Source organism: Bufo gargarizans, chromosome 3 (genome assembly GCF_014858855.1).
Source record: "Bufo gargarizans isolate SCDJY-AF-19 chromosome 3, ASM1485885v1, whole genome shotgun sequence".
Lineage (NCBI taxonomy): Eukaryota > Metazoa > Chordata > Amphibia > Anura > Bufonidae > Bufo > Bufo gargarizans.
The window spans coordinates 51,301,209-51,321,821 of NC_058082.1; the positions used below are offsets into that span (position 1 = coordinate 51,301,209).

Genomic DNA, 20,613 nt, shown 5'->3' on the forward strand with positions numbered 1-20,613 from the left:
GTTTTCATCAGTGCAGGGAGCGGGGAGCCAGGTAAGTATATTCATTGTGAGGGGCCCGACATATGGGGGGACATTTTTATAGTCTTGGATAACTCCTTTAATGAAAAGCACAAATGGGGTCATTTATCAAACTGGCGTAGTTGCCCATAGCAACCAATCAATTTCCACCTTTCATTTTCCAAAGGAGCTGTCAAAAATGAAAGGTGGAATCTGATTGGTTGCTATAGGCAACTAACCCAGTTCTACTTTACATCAGTTTGATAAATGACCCCAAAAGTGTTTATTTTTTTGAGTATTTTTATTTTTTTTGCATCACTATTTTTAGTTAAATTGTAAACCTTTCATTATATTTTTACAACTTTTTCCTATTTGTAAGGCTACATGCACACGAACGTTGTTTGTTTCCGTGTCCGTTCAGTTTTTTTTAGCAGATAGGATGCGGACCCATTCATTTCAATGGGTCTGCAAAAAATGGGTCCGCATCAGTATGTCCGTTCCATAGCCCCGAAAAAAAAAAAAATAGAACATGTCCTATTCTTGTCCATTTTAGGCATTATATAATGGATCCGCAAAAAAATAAAAAGGATGGCATACGGATGTCAAATTTTTTTGCGGACCGCAAAACACATACGGTCGTGTGCATGTAGCCTAAAGGGAATGTATCAGAAAGAATTTTCCATTTTAATAATTTTATTTTTCCAGTTACAAAGCAAGGGTTAACAGCCAAACAAAACTCAATATTTATGGCCCTGATTCTGTAGTTTACAGAAACACCCCATATGTGGTCGTAAACTGCTGTACGGGCACACGGCAGGGCACAGAAGGAAAGGAATGCCATACGGTTTTTGGAAGGCAGATTTTGCTGGATTGGTTTTTTGACACAATGTCCCATTTGAAGCCCCCCTGATGCACCCCTAGAGTAGAAACTCAAAAAAGATGACCCCATTTTAGAAACTACGGGATAGGTCGGCAGTTTTGTTGGTACTATTTTAGGGTACATATGATTTTTGGTTGCTCTATATTACACTTTTTGTGAGGCAAGGTAACAAGAAATAGCTGTTTTGGCACCGTTTTTATTTTTTGTTATTTACAACATTCATCTGACAGGTTAGATCATGTGGTAATTTTATAGAGCAGGTTGTCACGGATGCGATGATACCTAATATGTATACATTTTTTTTATGTATGTAACTTTTACACAATGATTTCATTTTTGAAACAAAAAAAATCATGTTTTAGTGTCTCCATAGTCTGAGAGCCATAGTTTTTTCAGTTTTTGGGCGATTATCTTGGGTAGGGTATGATTTTTGCGGGATGAGATGACGGTTTGATTGGCACTATGTTGGGTGCATATGACTTTTTGATCACTTGCTATTACTCTTTTTGTGATGTAAGGTGACAAAACACAGGGTTTTTTTACACTTTTTTTTTTTTACGGTATTCACCCGAGGGGTTAGGTCATGTGATATTGTTCTAGAGCAGGTTATTACGGACGCAGCAATACCTAATATGTATACTTTTTTTTATTTACTTAAGTTTTACACAATAACAGCTTTTTTTAAAACAAAAAAAAAATTATGTTTTAGTGTCTCCATATTCTGAGCCATAGTTTTTTTAAATTTTTTGGGCGATTGTCTTAAGCAGGGGCTCATTTTTTGCAGAATGAGGTGACGGTTAGATTGGTACTATTTTGGTGGGCATATGCCTTTTTGATCGCTTGCTGTTGTACTTTTAGTGATGTAAGGTGACAATTTTTTTTTAATTTAGCAGTTTTTATTTTTTACTGTGTTCATCTGAGGGGTTAGATCATGTGATATGTTTAGAGAGTCGGTCGATACGGATGCGGCGATACCCAACTTTTTTTTTCACTTTCTTTTTTGACCCACTTTGGGACTTCAACTTTTGGGGGTCTGTTCCCCTTTACAATGCATTCCAATACTACTGTATTGTAATGCATTGGCTGTATGAGTAATACAGTGTGTATTACTCATACAGCTTCCTGCCTGTGAGATCCAGGGGGCTAGATCTCACAGGCTCGTCACCGGAAGGCAGCGCCGATGCCTAATGAAGGCATCGCGCTGCCTTCCATGCCATCGGGTCCCCATTACAGCAGCATGGGGACCCGATGGCACCGCCGATCCCCGCTGCAGATCATGGGACCCCCTTGCGCATTGTCCCAGGGTGCCTGCTGATCATGTGTCCCCAAGAGGTTAAATTTTTATGTTACGAATCTTTAGGGATGTTATTTTAAAATTTTCCATGTCACTATCTACATAAAAAAATAAAAAATCCTAAAATTACTTTCGCACTGGCCACTAAGGCTACTTTCATACATGCAATTAAGGAATCCAGCAGGGGAACAGCCTGCCAGAAGTCCCCGGATCCGACCTAGCCAGATACGGTCATTCCTTGACTGATCCTACTGAACCATTTAATTCCAGCCAAAACCCAGCCGGATCCCATTATAGTCAACGGGCTCTGGCGAGGAACTTTCATATCCAGCTAGGCTGGATATGGTGAATTCTGGCAGGCTGTTCCTCTGCAGATATAACCTGCCAGAATGTCGCCATTGCCACTGAGGTGAATAAGGTGTTTTTTTTATATTTTATTTTCTTGGAGCGCTGCCTTTTTCATAAATATATATTATAGATAGATAGATAGATAGATAGAGAGATTGAGATTATTCATTTAATTTTAAAATACAGAATGAACCATTCACAATGACTGTAAAAATGTACGGGGTGGGGGGGGGAAGGGTTAGCCTGGAAACATGACAGCAATTTACGGACTGATCTAACTTACCGGTTTCATTATTAATTGGAAAGGTCCAGAGTTTTCCTTCTTTCGTCCACTGTATCATTTCTTCGAACCCATTCCTTGGCGGGTGTTCACTGACGGACGCAATCTGCTTAGCCAGCTCTAGATCCCAGAGCGTTGGCGGCATCTCTGATAGTAAGAAATATAGATTTTTAGATGTCTATTCAAGAAATCACAAAATTTTAGCACAAAGAAATATTTGGAAGTTAAACATTCATACAACGTGAGCACAAATCTACTCAAGGAGGATTTCTTTCCGGTAGAGTCTGAGAAACAATATGCGCAGATCTTTATCCATTCAGCAGTATGGGGCCAGGGGATTACCAAGACAAACATTTAGTATGGACGGCCAAAGAGCTGGCAGTTAACGCTGGGTTCAGACCTGAGCGTACTTGAACGTACGCTCTGTATGCGCGATTGTACGGGCGTTTGCAATTGCGCATACAGAGACAAGCGAACGCCCATTGTCGCGCGTTCCCGCTGAAGTCTATGTACGGGAACGCACGACAAGACGCCCCAAAGAAGCTCCTGTACTTCTTGGGGCGTCGGGCGTTTTACAGCGCGGTCGTACGCGCTGTAAAACGCTCAGGTGAGAACCATTCCCATAGGGAATCATTGGTTCTTGCCTGTTGAGCGTTTTACAGCGTGTAGGAACGCGCTGTAAAACGCTCAGGTCTGAACCCAGCCTAAGACATAATATGAACGATCCCCACTAACATGCAGCTCCGTGCATAGGCCGATGATCAGGGCAATTATCAGGACTGTTCCTAGTAACGCTAGATCCTGATAACTGCCCTGTGTAAAAGTGACGCTCTGTCATTGGGTGAATGCATTGCGGATCCTGACACCAAAACCATTGTTTCTGGGCAACAGATTGCTCTGTGTGACCAGGGATCTGCTGCCTAGAAACAATGATTCTCGATAAGTGACTGATCCTCACTGTACAGCAATAAATGCAGGTCTCACCTCGTCCGGCGAGCAGGCAATTATTCAGAACAAACCAGACATGAGCCAGGGGTGTAGTAACCTTATATACATCCCAGGAAGACGATCAGAATTTTTTATATTAGTTTTTTATTCTTAAATAGTTTTTTTAGTTTTTAGGAGACTTTAAAAGGGGTTGTCCAGATATTAATATCATGAGGATAGGTCAACAATATCTCATTGGTGGGGGTCCGACTATATAGTATACTATTGCAGTTTATGGGAATTTACTGGCTGCCTGTCAAGCCCTGCTGCAGACAATGGCTTAACAGGCAGCTTCTATGACAGGTGTTGGCGCCTTCAGAAAGACCCGGATGTCATATCAACCAATCAGAGCCCCGTGATTTCGCTGTGGGGGCTCTAATCGGGGGACAAAAGGAGCCCCCTCCCTGTCGAACTGCACAGATGACGCGGCTATTGAACCATGGCAACTGGGGGGGGTAAATGACCGTGATTGGAGTTATCGCCAATCCTGGTCATTGCAGTCAGGTGCGAACTGTATTACCCAGCTAGTGCCTGCTGCAAATGGAGCGGGCTCAGCTTGTGATCCCGCTCAATACATCCCTCCCATACCTTGGATGTACAGTTATGCCCAGGTGCTGGAAGGGGCTAAGTCCTGCAAGAAGAAAGGCAGGGACTACAATAACATTCAAACTAAGAAAAAAGAACAATAACATTTAGACATTACAGTGGCTGAATGAATGTCGGCTGAACCGCCGACTTCTGCGATACCAGCTGACCGTCTAATGTGTATGGGGGTATCCCAACTCACCCCCCACCAACCGATATCAGGAGAAAGAAGGATTTTGGATTGAATCATGCCTTATCCTTTTGTTCTCATGGCAGGAGGGGCGGACTTGGAACTCAAAGTGGCCCTGAGATTAAACGTGGACCCATTTTGCAATTTCAAACTAACAGAAGGTGGGGCAACAGAAGTAGGCAGGGCCAGCAATACCATAGTGCGGAGCAATATACTGCCCCAGCTGAACCAAATACCACATTGCAGCACAAAATACTGCCACCTGTGTCACAGTATTCAACTGTATCACTCTCCTGAGGACGTTGATACAGTTGATTTCAGGATGGCCTGGTGTGTAAGAGAGAATCAGATCATTATGAACCTGGCTGGCGGGCGTGAAGAGGGCTTGGGTGGCCTTCCTAGGCATCGGCCCACCGGAAGGGTCTATGGCCAATCCGCCTCTGCATGGCAGATAAGCTGCTGCCCTAGGTACCTGAGAGCAGCTTTCCCCTCTGCCCATTGAGAACACATGCATGTTCAGCTGAGCCAACATACATACATACATACATGGGAGGGTCGGGAGGAATAGTCGTCCGTGATATCTAAGGTGCATGGCCCATTTAAGATTTTACAGCAGCACTTCTATGAAGATCTCTGTGATGAGAAGCCCTTAGACCAGGCATCCTCAAACTGCGGCCCTCCAGATGTTGCAAAACCACAACTCCCAGCATGCCCGAACAGCCTACAGGTATCAGCCTACAGCAGGGCATTTACAACAGCTCGAGGGCCGCAGTTTGAGGATGCATGCCTTAGACTATGTGAAGAAACAGGTCAAATGAACCAATACAAGGAGCTTCATCCACTATTCCACAGACAGGTAACGTGGCCTGAATGCAGAGAATCTTAGTAATTAAGTAGTGAGACGTTTTTCTATCCATTATGTAAAAGCAAAAAGTATTGGGATTAGTCTTTTATACAGGTACCTCTAATGTGTCAATAGATGGAATAATCCACAATTTCAGGGAAAATCATATAAAATTGCACATGGTTCTATAATTACAAAGCATGAGAGGGGAAACCGGGAAAAAACGAGATTTTTGTATAACTTACCAGTAAAATCTCTTTCTCGCTCTTTCCTTGGGGGACACAGAAGACCTTGGGTATAGCTCATCTCCATAGGAGGCGTGACACTAAGTGAAAACTGTTAAGCCCCTCCTCCACAGCTATACCCTCAGCCTGGAGAGAGAGACTGCCAGTTGCGTGTCCAAGCAGTGAGAAAAGGCAAAGTCCAAACAAGGAACCAACAAGCCAACTACCCAACGGGTAACAAAAACTCGGAAAACGCACAGAGAAAAAACAATTAATGGGTGGGTGCTGTGTCCCCCAAGGAAAGAGCGAGAAAGAGATTTTACTGGTAAGTTATACAAAAATCTCGTTTTCTCGCCCAGTTTCCTTGGGGGACACAGAAGACCTTGGGACGTTCAAAAGCAGTCCAAAAGGGGGAGGGACCACAACACCAAGGCGAAGCACCCGAAAGGCATCAATGAACCGCCGCCTGTAAACCCAGGCGGGGTAAGGCAGCATCTGCCAAAGTCAGAGTATGCACCCTGTAGAACTCAGAAAGGCGTGCAAGGCAGACCTGTGGCCACCGTGCCCAAATGCACGGCCGAAGCCCAATGCCTCCGGCCCAGGAGGCACCGACCGCTCTGGTGAAAGGAACGGTGACACCAAAGACAGAATCCTGCCCTAGGCGCGGTAACCTCAGCAATAGCCAATCTGATCAAGCGGAGGAAAACCACCCTGGAGTCTGCCAACCCTATGCACAGACCTCCTGGAAACCCAAGAGGCCGAACGACTGCAAGAGTCGGAGATCTCCAAGTAAACAACGGCCAGGCCCAAACAACGTCCAAATAGGTGAGGTGTTGAAGCGAAGGCAACACCACCTTCAGAAGGAAGGAAGGAAGGAAGAAACGAGATGCAGAACAGCCCTGTCCTGGAAAAGACAGAAAACTCATAACAAAAAAAGGGGGCCATGCCGGCACCCGTCAGAGACACGACTGATACGGAACACAACCGTACAGGACAGAAGGATAGAGTGAACTCCTGTAACGGCTCCAAGGGCAAGATTGGAGCGCCGAGAGCTCTGGATATAGTCCCCAGGGCGGTACCGAAGGACAGCACAGAGGAACCAAAGAGCCACTCCGAGGAAGAAGGTCTTGGCAGGCCCAGAGGGTCGGGAACGCTGGAAGAGGAAGAACAGCGCCGACACTTGACACCTCAACCAAAAGACAGAACCATGGGGAAGGAACTTCAGAGTGGGGAATGCACAGCTTTCCACAGAACCCCAGACAAAAAACCCTAAATCTTACGACAGAACCTGGACGAGACACAGCCAGGAGTGGACAGCAGTGAACCCGCTGGAGTCGCCTGGCAAGCAGGCGAAAACCCAATGAGAACAGGCGCAGACCAGTAACACGGGCAGAAGGGTCGACAAAACTAGCCCCGTCGGCCCCGAACAACGTTGACCCGCATCCACCCGAATGGGGAGCAGAAGGACAGATGGAAAGACCCAAAAGGATCCGCCAGACGCCAGGAGAAGGCAGGCTAAAGACCATGCTGATGTAACCACGTTGTACAGCCCCTGTGTGGGATCAAAGGACAATCTGAACCGAAAAGGTAGTCCCCCCAAGTTACCGAGAAGGTAAGTCTACATCAGGACCATCGTCTTAGAACGGGCCACGCAATCTGCACCCAGCGGGAGGACAGAACGCGGTAGACTCGGTAAATAAGCACACAGCTAATACAGCCAGCGCGAACAAGGGAGACAGTACGAGGCCAAAAGGAACACCGGAACCATCCACAGGAACAACCAGGCTCACCCCAGAGGGGAGGACAGTGAAAACACAGCCTCCGAAGTCTGGCGGGAAGCCACATCGGAGTGATCTGTATAGAGCGGGAGCCAAACAAAGCCGGCGAAAAGAGGCAGTCGAGACAGAGGCCGACATAACACCCTCCAACCGAAAGGAGGAGGAGTGGGCAACAGGGAAGCCATAAGACAGCTCAAAAACAGAACCCGCTACACTGTGAGACGCCCGGTCCACCGCCTCGCAGAAGGCGAATACCTTGAAGAACCCAAGGCGGAGGTCCTCCGGACCTGGGTAATCCAGCACCCAAGAGAAGTTGGGTGACCGTCCCGAGAAGAGCAGCCCGAACCCGGCAGCAGATCAGACAGAAGCGTAGAGGCGCCAAGAGGAAGGACTCATACCACACTGCATCCGAAGAGGAGGAAATTGCGGCAGGCAAGGGAACCGCAGTCCTGACAGCGCCAATGAAGAATTCGAGAGGCCCCGCAGACAACAGCACTCTCGACCATGGGACCACTAGCGCAGGGAAGCAATGCTGCAGAAGGACGCAAAGGGCATGCATCTAGGACCCACGAACACTCCCTGGAATGAAAGGCCAACTAAATGAATGAGCACCACCCAGCTCGGTGCAGCAGAGAGAAATAGAGCCTGTCCGGTCAAGAGGACAGAAGGAACTCCCTAGGGACGAGTGCAAGGCTGGCGGCAAGCATCGGCTCCCAAGAAACAAAGGTATGCCGCAGGAAGCAGGTGAGGCATACGAACGAGCAGCCCCGCAAGCAGCGAGAAGGCCAACCCACCTAGAAAAAAGGGGGGCTCGTCCCAGAGCGCCACAGCATGTACGGAATCGCAAAGTGCAACCTGAAAGGGAGTTATGCACAAAACCAGTATAGCATGCGACGGAACGCAATCAGTCCACCCCGAAAGGGGGGAAATTGTACCTGGCCAACTACAGTTGGCAAGAGTGCAAAGACCGGTCCCAAAAGGGAGTGATGCCTAAGGCCGAACCTACTTCAGAGAAGCAGGACATACCCTATAAACCAGCAGGAATGCAGGAGGTCCATCTAGTGAAAGGGGAACATGCACAGGGCATCCTAGCATTAAATGAGTGTGCAATAATACACCCAACACTGAACTCAGCGAGAGAGTAACTACTCTGCCAATGAATGGGGACATGTACAAGTCCAGCCCAGCCACATAAGGACAGCCGTGAATCCCAGGAGCGTGCCAAATTCTGCCCTTGAAGTGAGAAGTGGTCACGCACAAGGCCAGCACCGTATCCAATGGAAGTGCAAGCGTTCCACCCATGATAGAGGGCCATTCTCATGGCCAGCAATGTATCCGGTGAGTGTAGCACACCGCCCAGAAAAAGGGGGTAAAGCACATGGCCAGCATCTCCTCCAGGGAGAGTGCGAGCACACCGCCATGCATGGGAGTCATACACATGGCCAGCAACGTACTGGCGAGAGACAACCACAGTCACTAAGAACGCGTGCATGTCGCCTGAGGAAGGAAGGCATGCCCCTGGCTGGCAGCGAATCCAGCAAGAGTGCGTACACTGCCTACGGAAGAGGAGTCATGCCCATGGCCGACAGCGGATCCAGCGAGAGTGCAAGCACCCTGCCATGTATGGGGTACATGCACGTGGCCAGCAACGTACCTGCGAGGAAACACCCAAAGACAGAGGGATGTATGTATGCTGTCTGAGGGAAGGAGGCATACCTAAGGCCGGCAGGGAATCCAATGAGAGTGCAGCATACCGCCTAAGAAAAGGCCGGCAGCGCAATCAGTGAGAGTGCAGCACAATAACATAGTACATAAGTACATCATAGCACATCAGCGAGAGTGCAGCATAATAACATAGTACATAAGTACATCATAGCACATCAGCGAGAGTGCAGCATTCCGCCTGGAAGGGGGTCGTGCACACAGCCAGTACCGTATCCGGTGAAAGTGCAGTATCCCGCCTAAAAAAGGGGGGATGCACATGATCGGCAACAGATCCAGTGAGAGTGCTGCGTTCCGCCCAGGAAGGGGGTCACGCACATGGCCGGCAGCGAATCCAGTGAGTGCAGCGTTCCGCCCACGGAAGGGGGTCACGCACATGGCCGGCAGCAAATCCAGAGAGTGCAGCGTTCCACCTATGGAAGGGGGTCGTGCAGAAGGCCAGCACCGTATCCGGTGAAGGTGCAGCATTCCGCCTAAGAAGGGGGTCATGCACATGGCCAGCCAGGGAGAGTGCAGTAGCCCGCCTAGGAGGGGGGGGGGAATGCACATGGCAGGCACCATAACTGGAGAGACGATGAATGCTGCCTACAGAGGGCCGAATGCACTTGGCCAGCGCCGTATCCTGGAAGAGGCAAGAAAACCGCCTAAAAGGGGAAATGCCCTAGCAGCGACGCAGGCTGGGAGCGCAACACCATGCCGCCTGTGGAAGGAGGTCATGCAGACATGCAGCATTACTGATGAGGCTGCAGCGTCAAGCGCAGCCCAATAGAAATCATGATCTATTATTTTTATTTCATTTATTTTTTTTTTTTTTTTTTTTTTTTATTATTATTTCAACTCAGCCACTGAGGCTAAAGGGGAGCCACCATATAGGGGCCCTGAGAAAAAAAAAAAAGGGGGGCCAACTATACAGACCCAATTTTTGGGAGCCGGCCTGCACCCAAAGGGTTAACAGGGATCCGACCTGGAGGGCGGCGTGCGATCCCCTGGGGGCGGAGGAACCTCCAGGCGGGAAAATTCGCGCCTGGAGAAGTTCCCGCCCCCTCCACCAGAGACCGGAAGATTGCGGCCTAGTAGGCCGCGAAGCCGGGGGCTAAATTGCGGCCCCCGGCCCGTCATACCGCCGGGACCTGCGGCGGAACGGCGCTTCAAACCGGCCGCGGGAGCCCACCCCGCGGGCCGGTCGGGATTGCGGCACAGCAGGCCGAAGTCTGGGACCAAGTAGCGGAGCCCCGCCGACCGCCACCTGCTGGGCATAGCCCAATGCCGGCCGCGGGAGCCCACCCCGCCGGCCAGAAGAGATAGGGGCCCGGAATGGCGGTTCGCCGGCGCGGGAGCCCACCCGGCCGGCCGGAGAGACAGGACTGGAATGGTGGCTCGCTGGCCGCGGGAGCCCACCCCGCCTGCCGGAAGTAAGGAGGCCTGGAATGGCGGACCGCCGCGGGAGCCGCGGAACCTAAAATCTTTTGCGGCGCCCGGCCGCACCGGAATATTAGTGCTGACCGGACCGGTGCCCGTGATGGATCAGGGGCAGCAAGGCGCGGGCCCTGTGGCCCTGAAGCAGTGGCCGGTAAGAGGGAGGGGGACCCTGAGACCGGGTCTGTGAGGGTGGGAATCCTGCCTAACCCCTACGTCAGGGGCAGCTAGGTGCGAACCTCTGCAGCTCCCCAGGCATTCTTCTTGCAGGAAGAAGGGTGCCATGTCCTATGGGAGCAAAATGTCGCCCTGTGGCAGCCAGGGGCCAGCCTAGGGCTAGCAGGGACAAAAGGGTCCAGAGGCCCTGTCAGTATGGGAGTCAGGCACGCAGGAGACCGGGGTGGGGTGAGGGGTGAGGGGGGGGACGTAGGGCTGGAGAAGCCAATCTCTCACCATAGCCGTCTTCACCCTCGGTCCGTTCCAGCAGGGTCGCCCCTTCAGCTACTGGCACCGTAGTGGCAGGACGCTGGAAGAGGGACTTGGCGTGCGGGCGACCCTTGTGCTGGCGGGATGTAGGGGAGCTGGGCTGCCCTGATCCACCTTGCCTTCTGTGGGGGAGGCAGCAGTGCGGATGACCGGCACTGGCGCAGCTCGACCCCGGGAGAAACAGAGAGGTCTAGTGCGTCTCTGTTGTCCCTGATGATCTGGAACAAAAAGAAAAGAAAAAAGTAAAAATCAAAATTTAAAACAAGGAGAAAACAGCCCTGCAGTAGCAGGGAGTGTCTTGCCTCCTTGGACACTAAGCAAAAAACTGGCAGTCTCTCTCTCCAGGCTGAGGGTATAGCTGTGGAGGAGGGGCTTAACAGTTTTCACTTAGTGTCACGCCTCCTATGGAGATGAGCTATACCCAAGGTCTTCTGTGTCCCCCAAGGAAACTGGGCGAGAAAAGGCACATGAAGGGTTTGATTCATGAGATTCCACAAGAAGGGAACAGTTTGAGAAATTACCTGTCTAGACTGCGGCACTTAAATTTAGTCAAATTATATTTCCATTTTGAAAACTACTGTCTTCCTTACATTTTCCCGAAATTACAAGAAACCAGTCAAACCCTTTACTGATGCATGCTACTCCTGGACATGCAATGGTGAGCTCTGCCCATACACCGGTAAAATGACCTGTGGCCCTTATTAAAGGGGCTCTCAGTCATGGCCTATCCTAGAATAGGTCATCAATATGAGAGATCTGCAGTAGGTCCAGCTCCGGACACAGGCCCTGGAACATTGGGCAGTGGCCAGAGTCGGTTACTGTGGCGCTGCTCCTATTGACTTGAATTATGGATCATGAAAATTGATTAAAGGGACACTTTGGAAAAAATTTGAAGATTCATTTAGTCCGACTGTCATTTGAAAAGTAATTTATCGTATGAACCATCCAACCGGGGTTGAACTTTATGGACCTGTTTCTTTTTTCAACCTATGTAACTATGTAAAACACGGTCAGACATACGCACTATTGGGCCCCTTTCACACAAGCGAGTATTGCGCACGGATGCATTGCGTGATGCAAACTCATTGGAATCCAGACCCGTTCATTTCAATGGGGCTGTGTGCACGTGCTTTGGTTTTCACACATCACTAGCGTTGTGTGAAAATCGCAGCATGTTCTATATTCTGCATTTTTCACGCAATGCTGGCCCCATAGAAGTGAATGGGGCTGCGTGAAAATCGCAAGCATCTGCAAGCAAGTGTGGATGCGATGTGTTTTTCACAGATGGTTGCTAAGAGATGCTGTTTGCATACATTGTTTTTTTTTTTATCATGTGCGTGCAAAACACATCAAAACGCATTGCACCCGCGCGATAAAAACTGAACGCGATCGCAGGCAAAACTGACTTTGCCTGCGAAATCGCGCATTTTTCACTGAACGCATCCGGACCTAATCTGCACACACTCGTCTGCAAGGGGCCTTTCTCCAGTCAGACTGAGGACTCAAGGACGCCCAATTCTTAGGATCGCTGGGCGGTGGTTGGACCCCCGGCAATCTGACTTTTCGTGAGATAGTCCCTTCAAAGGGGTTCTCTGGGAATTTAATACTGACGACCAGAGAATAGCTCATCAATATAAACTGCCTGCACAACCCCGGATATGGCCCATTATTGTATACGCATAAAAGGTCTAATCGTAGATCACATTTATGTGCATAAGCCCCATTTGCACAGCCAGCAGGTCACCTATAACGAGCATCAGTGGCACAGAGTATTTCAGTTCAGCTGATTGCCATCACTGTAGCACCTAATGGTTTTTGTATGAGCGGTCACACATTTAGGGTACCCGCACAGCTTGCGAATTATCCACAGCAATGTGTATGAGATTACACTTTTTTTTTTTCAGTGCGGAAGTTAAACTGCTCCGCGGATTTAGAAATCCACAGCGCATCAATTGATTGTTTGATTTGTGTTAAGATTTCACCCTTCTCAATACAAGGATAAGATCTGCTGAAAATGTGCATCAAATCTGCGCAAAGTTTTTGGCTTTGAAATCTGCCCTGGTGAGCAGGTGCCCTTATTCCGAAACTGCCGGGGCTCTGCACCTTTCACTCTCCGCAGCCTGGAAAATAATCACGGGACAAGTTAAATAAGTTGATTTTTAGTGTCACGATAATTTTTAATTTTGGGACAGGCAGCAAAGCAGAAGACGTCAGGGATCAAATATCTCCTGGTATTTCCTGCTCAGTGGAGAAGATGTATTTTGCAATCCTGCTTCCAGCGCAGAAACACAGCAACAGACGCCACCCAAAGACATTCCATAGGAAGTACTATATTGTACGGGCATCTCCTTACACCCAGCAAGGGCGACCAAGCCAGATGCCAATCTCTGTTACTAGTGAGTCACATTTCATGACATTTAACTGGAAGATTTGGTAATTAAGGTGAGGCAGCCAAAATATCTGTTCTGTATATACTGGCTTCAGATAGAAACATAGACATAGAAACATAGAATGTGTCGGCAGATAAGAACCATTTGGCCCATCTAGTCTGCCCAATATATCTGAATCCTATGAATAGTCCCTGGCCCTATCTTATATGAAGGATAGCCTTATGCCTATCCCATGCATGCTTAAACTCCTTCACTGTATTTGCCGCTACCACTTCTGCAGGAAGGCTATTCCATGCATCCACTACTCTCTCAGTAAAGTATTCAATTGTTTATAACCTTCTCCGAGCCCCGTGTGGGTAAGCATACCCTTTTCAGATCATATTGGCTGAAATATAACCCAATTCGTCACCACGACCCCTGATAAGAGATGGTCGGGCTGTCACCATTGACAGACCATCAGCAGATCCCATCAATTTGCCTACAGCAACTTCCAAGGGATGCCCGCACAGAACGCCATGGGGAAGGTTTAGGAACACTTTACACCAGATTTGATAATTCTCCCCCCCGTATCTTTGTCCGCAGTAGATTTACAAAGGTCACCTCCATATCAGTTTTTTATAGAGCAGCAATAACAGACAATTTAAAGGAGGGTCTCCGTTTGAAGTTGATATTTTACAAAAATCTCATTGATCTGTCATCTGTCTACCCATCACATGAAAATGAGTAGCTATTACACAAGCTGCCCACACGTCTCACAGGAAGAAAACAAAAACTGTGGGGCATTTACTAATCCTGTCTAGCACTAAGGGCACTTTCAGAAGGGGAACGTTTCTGTCCAGGAAAAACTCATCCCATCAGCCATCTGAAATTGGGTCTTTAGACTTAATGGGGTTCACCTCTGAACCCGGACGTATCCCCATCTTTACACCTCTGGCCCCCCTGATATGAGCATCGGACCATTTCATGCTTTCCTTTGCTCTGCGCAGGCAAAGGCTTTTTTGGGGGATCCGGTGACGTACCGGGCTCTCCAGGGGGGAAAGCTAGGCAGCGGCTTCCACCTAGCAGTGAGCCTGGTGATGTCACCGGCACTAATGCTCGGGCTTTAGCACGTAAATGAGATGCTCCTATGCTTATATCAGAGGGACTGCCTGGGTGAAAATGGGAATATGTCTGGGTTCAACTCTGAACCCGGACAACCCCTTTAAGGCAGTGTAAACTTAGCCCAGATGCACCAGCTTTATCACAGTGGCTGATGCTCGATGATAAATCTGGTGCATCTCCAGACTGTTTAGTCTAAATTTCATACCACCTATTAGTTGGCTTACTTTGCTGCACCAAAATGTTGGCGCAATTTTGACATATAGGGGGAGATCTTCCCTGTGCTGCCAGGGGATGCGCCTAATTTATGGAGAGGCGCAGGCCTGTTCATGTGCCTAATCAGAAGTCTATGGCAGCTCAGAGCAGTTTTCTGGCGTAAATGAAGATAACTCCTCTGCCCTCTCGCCAAGCCTACTTTTTGGAAGATGCCGAGGGCGGAGTAGTGACTTTTTAGGCCCAAAAAAATAAGGTAGTGCCAGCCCGCACTGTCAAGAGTGGCGCAAAGTATCAAAGGCATTTAGTGTATGTGGCACATATGGAATGTTTGCCACAATTCTAGCTCAATTTTCATTACCAACTCTGGCCCAGTGCACCTATAACAAAAAGCTTAACTGAAAAAGTTAAAAACAGAACTGTCCCGAGAAGGGGAAAGCCAGTTCCATCAAGGCATGAAACTGTTCAAAACAATCTAACAAGGTAGTGGGCGACAATTTCAAATCTCTTTAGTCCTTTGTATTCTGCCGTTCTCGCTGAATTAAACTTTCAGTGGGCTGGAGTCTGCACAATGCCTGCGACAGGAATGCTGCTGTGCAGGGCGCAGACCGCAGTCTCTCCTGTGCCTATGTGCGCCTTTAGCATCCTGCTTACAGTTTAAAACGTTCTTTGGGAAAAAGATTCAATTTGCTGCCCTGACCCTGTACATATATAACCTGGCCTAGGTAAAAAGGCTTCCTGGCACCCCAGTGGCACCCAGGGAACATGCTGCACCGCTGCTTTAGCTCAAGCTAGATGTGATCTGATCAAACCTTCCTATGTGATGCCGGGACAATAAAATCACGGCACACGTAGCGCCGGCCTGCAGTTGCTGATGTCTGCAATCTGGGTTAGGGAGCTACGACAGTGCTAATAGCGGCTGTCACCCAGCTTTCCACAGAACATGAATGGCACTTAAATCTGCTAAGCAAAGTTACGGTCCACCAGTGCACTCCGTTCACCCTCCGCCAATCACAGTCACAAGTCATGACGAACATGGATTAGAATAAAATATATACGCAGTTGCTTTGGTCCGATCAGACCTCTGTTCTGGTGACCACTCGCGTTGCGCATCAACAGTACACAGAGAGCTCATGAATGTACAGGAGCTTAGTGCCTAAAAATGAAAACTAATGAAAATAAAAGGGTTCATCCTCTGCAGTGGTAGAAATGCTGTAACTTGCTATCGGTAACGCATCCCTCAGAGCAGACAACACAAGGATGATTGACACGAAGCAACGTGCATTGGGTGTCACTATTGTGAAAGGCGCTTTTCATAAGGCAGAGAGGTGTTTAATACAAATGTGTGAAAAATAAGAGTTTAGCAAAGCTGAGCCTGTTGTCTGCCGCTGCCTGCCCAATCAGATACACAGCCACATAACAAAGCGTCCATTGGGATAAAGCCGTCATACAGGCTGATACATGAAGCCTCGGTTTTACGGGCTGAAACGCTGGTTAACTTGATGGGCATGTAGCCCAATAAAAACTAGATCCCGTCTTACTAACTGACAATGCACCCTGAGTTTTCTCACCTTTCTTCTGCAAATCCTGGCGGATGAAGGGATTAGAGGAAACCCGACATTACCTCCCAATGCTAAGCACTCCCAGATATTACCGAGGGGCAAACAATTTATTTAAAAAGCCCACGTCCCTATAAATGATCATGTTTATATACTGTATATTGTTCTCTCCAAAGTGTCTCATTTGAAATCGGATCAAAGGACAGTAAATAGCATTGTATTAAAGGGCACTCGCTGTTATTACCGTTTTGTGCAAAAATCTATGTAGTATATGGGGCACATTTATTAAGATCGAAGGTTTAGACGCCGGTCTTAATAAAGGCCCATAGCTGGCGGTGGATCCGCCGGAGTTACGCCTCATTCACACGTCAGTGATTTCCATCAGAGATTGTGGCTCTAAACACAGAACAGGAGCAGATCTTTATACCTTATGTCTGTGGAGGCTCCACTTCTGGTTTTGGCTCGAAATCACTGATCAAAACACTGACGTGTGAATGAGGCTTTATGAGGAGGCGCCGGCCTCTCCATAACTTTGGTACATCCAGCTCCGCTTATAAATGTAAGCCAGCTTCCTTGCCGTCTTTACATTCAGACCATTGTCTACACCTATACCAGGCATAGAATATGGTAAATGAGATGGACCTGCCGGCCCGTTTCCTTATCCGCCCACAATTTTAGACCTGACCTGAGCAGGGCGAATTAGGCTACTTTCCCACCTGCGTTAGGTGTGGATCCGTCTGGTATCTGCATAGACGGATCCGCACCTATAATGCAAACACTTGTATCCGTTCAGAACGTATCCGTTTGCATTACCATGAACAAAAAATAAATAAATAAAAGTTTTTTATTTTTTCTCATGATAATGCAAACCTGAAAGTCAATGGGAGGTGGATCCGTTTTCAATTGCACCATATTGTGTCAGTGAAAACGGATCCGTCCCCATTGACTTACATTGTTAGGCTACTTTCACACTTGCGTTTGGAGCGGATCCGTCTGGTATCTGTACAGACGGATCCGCTCCTATAATGCAAACGATGGTATCCGTTCAGAACGGAACCGTTTGCATTATATTTCAGAAAAAAGTCTAAGTGTAATTTGTATTCAGACGGATCCGTCCAGACTTTACATTGAAAGTCAATGGGGGACGGATCCATTTAAAAATTGCACCATATTGTGTCACCTTCAAACGGATCCGCCCCCATTGACTTCCATTGTAACTCTGGACGGATCCGTTTGCCTCTGCACGGCCATGCGGACACCCGAATGCTGCAAGCAGCGTTCGGTGTCCGCCTTCTGAGCGGAAGCCAAGCGGAGCCATACTGAAGCATTCTGAGCGAATCCGCATCCACTCAGAATGCATTAGGGCTGGACGGATCCGTTCGGGGCCGCTTGTGAGAGCCTTCAAACGCTAGTGTGAAAGTAGCCTAAGTCAGGACGGATCCGTTTGGCTCCGCATCGTCAGAGCGCAATGGAGGCTGAATGGAGCCAAACTGATGCATTCTGAACGGATCCTTATCCATTCAGAATGCATTGGGGCTGAACTGATCCGTTTTGGGCCGCTTGTGAGAGCCCTGAAACGGATCTCACAAGCGGACCCAGAAACGCCAGTGTGAAAGTAGCCTTAGGCATATTTCAGCCTAGTAAATGACCCCCTATGTGTCTATATGAGACCCTATGCAATGGGACACCTCCTAGAGAAAGAGAACCATTTTTCTAGGGAAGATACTGGCTCTCCTTAAAGGATAACTCTCACACTTAGACCCTAATTTCAATTTTCATATATGTAGTTACTGATAACATGATATTCCAGAATCAGTTACTATTAAGACTGACTTACCCCATATTTTTATAAGATTCAGCCTTAGCAACCAGTCTGCATAAAACTGCAATCTCACTATTCAGTTAAGATGGCCGCCACTGCCCTCACCCTGAGGCTAATCCCGCCTGCCCTCACTAGCCAGTAACAATAGCCCCCAAAAGTGTCAGTAACCAGAGCCCTCCCCCTAAAGTGTTAATCTCCTGCAGCACAAAGGGGTCCTCTTACCACATGTTGCTTTCATTTATACACTGAGCAGACGGCAGATCTCCCTTCCCTGGTCTGCGCTGCTTCGACTCTGCATTCCCCAGCTCTGCTGAGTGAGGGAGCGTCTGCTAAGCGCAGGGACAGGGAGAAGAGCACACAGCCCAGGCACTGTTATCAGCTGCTCGGGAGGACCTGGCTTTAATCATTTACTTACAGTCCCTGGCTGTCAGTAATCTGACCTTGCACGCTGCGTGCTTCTGCGTCCTCCTCCGTCTTTCAACACATACAGGTCCTTCTAAAAAAATTAGCATATTGTGATTAAGTTCATTATTTTCTGTAATGTACTGATAAACATTAGACTTTCATATATTTTAGATTCATTACACACCAACTGAAGTAGTTCAAGCCTTTTATTGTTTTAATATTGATGATTTTGGCATACAGCTCATGAAAACCCAGAATTCCTATCTCAAAAAATTAGCATATCATGAAAAGGTTCTCTAAACGAGCTATTAACCTAATCATCTGAATCAACTAATTAACTCTAAACACCTGCAAAAGATTCCTGAGGCTTTTAAAAACTCCCAGCCTGGTTCATTACTCAAAACCGCAATCATGGGTAAGACTGCCGACCTGACTGCTGTCCAGAAGGCCATCATTGACACCCTCAAGCAAGAGGGTAAGACACAGAAAGAAATTTCTGAACGAATAGGCTGTTCCCAGAGTGCTGTATCAAGGCACCTCAGTGGGAAGTCTGTGGGAAGGAAAAAGTGTGGCAGAAAACGCTGCACAACGAGAAGAGGTGACCGGACCCTGAGGAAGATTGTAGAGAAGGACCGATTCCAGACCTTGGGGGACCTGCGGAAGCAGTGGACTGAGTCTGGAGTAGAAACATCCAGAGCCACCGTGTACAGGCGTGTGCAGGAAATGGGCTACAGGTGCCGCATTCCCCAGGTCAAGCCACTTTTGAACCAGAAACAGCGGCAGAAGCGCCTGACCTGGGCTACAGAGAAGCAGCACTGGACTGTTACTCAGTGGTCCAAAGTACTTTTTTCGGATGAAAGCAAATTTTGCATGTCATTCGGAAATCAAGGTGCCAGAGTCTGGAGGAAGACTGGGGAGAGGGAAATGCCAAAATGCCTGAAGTCCAGTGTCAAGTCCCCACAGTCAGTGATGGTCTGGGGTGCCATGTCAGCTGCTGGTGTTGGTCCACTGTGTTTTATCAAGGGCAGGGTCAATGCAGCTAGCTATCAGGAGGTTTTGGAGCACTTCATGCTTCCATCTGCTGAAAAGCTTTATGGAGATGAAGATTTCATTTTTCAGCACGACCTGGCACCTGCTCACAGTGCCAAAACCACTGGTAAATGGTTTACTGACCATGGTATTACTGTGCTCAATTGGCCTGCCAACTCTCCTGACCTGAACCCCATAGAGAATCTGTGGGATATTGGGAAGAGAAAGTTGAGAGACGCAAGACCCAACACTCTGGATGAGCTTAAGGCCGCTATCGAAGCATCCTGGGCCTCCATAACACCTCAGCAGTGCCACAGGCTGATTGCCTCCATGCCATGCCACATTGAAGCAGTCATTTCTGCAAAAGGATTCCCGACCAAGTATTGAGTGCAGAACTGAACATAATTATTTGAAGGTTGACTTTTTTTGTATTAAAAACACTTTTCTTTTATTGGTCGGATGAAATATGCTAATTTTTTGAGATAGGAAATTTGGGGTTTCATGAGCTGTATGCCAAAATCATCAATATTAAAACAATAAAAGGCTTGAACTACTTCAGTTGGTGTGTAATGAATCTAAAATATATGAAAGTCTAATGTTTATCAGTACATTACAGAAAAGAATGAACTTTATCACAATATGCTAATTTTTTTAGAAGGACCTGTAGATGGACCATGCCTAGCAACCTGATTTTAAGCACAGGTAAAAGTAGGCAGTACAGGGAACAAAAATGTGGAATTAAGGGGTAATTGAATACACAGTGAAAAGTTGAAATAGGGCCACCAAGGAGATATTAATCACCACAATCCAATACTCAAAAAATAAATAAAAAATTTACAGTTATACTTTAAGGACACCAGCTGTGTATGGAGACTTGGAGGCGATGCACCATGGAAAATAAGATGCAAAGAAGTATTTATCAAAGGAGAAAAATAATAAAAGTCTAGCTACTGCCACCTATTGGAAGTGGCTTCCTATGAAGCAATGTTCAACTTTTAAAGAAGCTTTGGAATCGAAAAAAAAGCCAAGCTACATATCAGTCTGCAGACAGCTGTTTTGGAGTACT

General features: G+C 47.8%; 1 protein-coding gene across 1 annotated transcript in view; it reads right to left on the reverse strand.

The window, feature by feature from the left end:
* MRPS31 (mitochondrial ribosomal protein S31) overlaps window positions 1-20,613 on the reverse strand; it is a 63,169-nt gene that overhangs the window by 11,677 nt on the left and 30,879 nt on the right. The window contains exon 6 of the mRNA XM_044286088.1: window positions 2,803-2,946. Within this exon, the coding sequence (XP_044142023.1) occupies window positions 2,803-2,946 (144 nt within the window). The remainder of the gene's footprint in view (window positions 1-2,802; window positions 2,947-20,613) is intronic.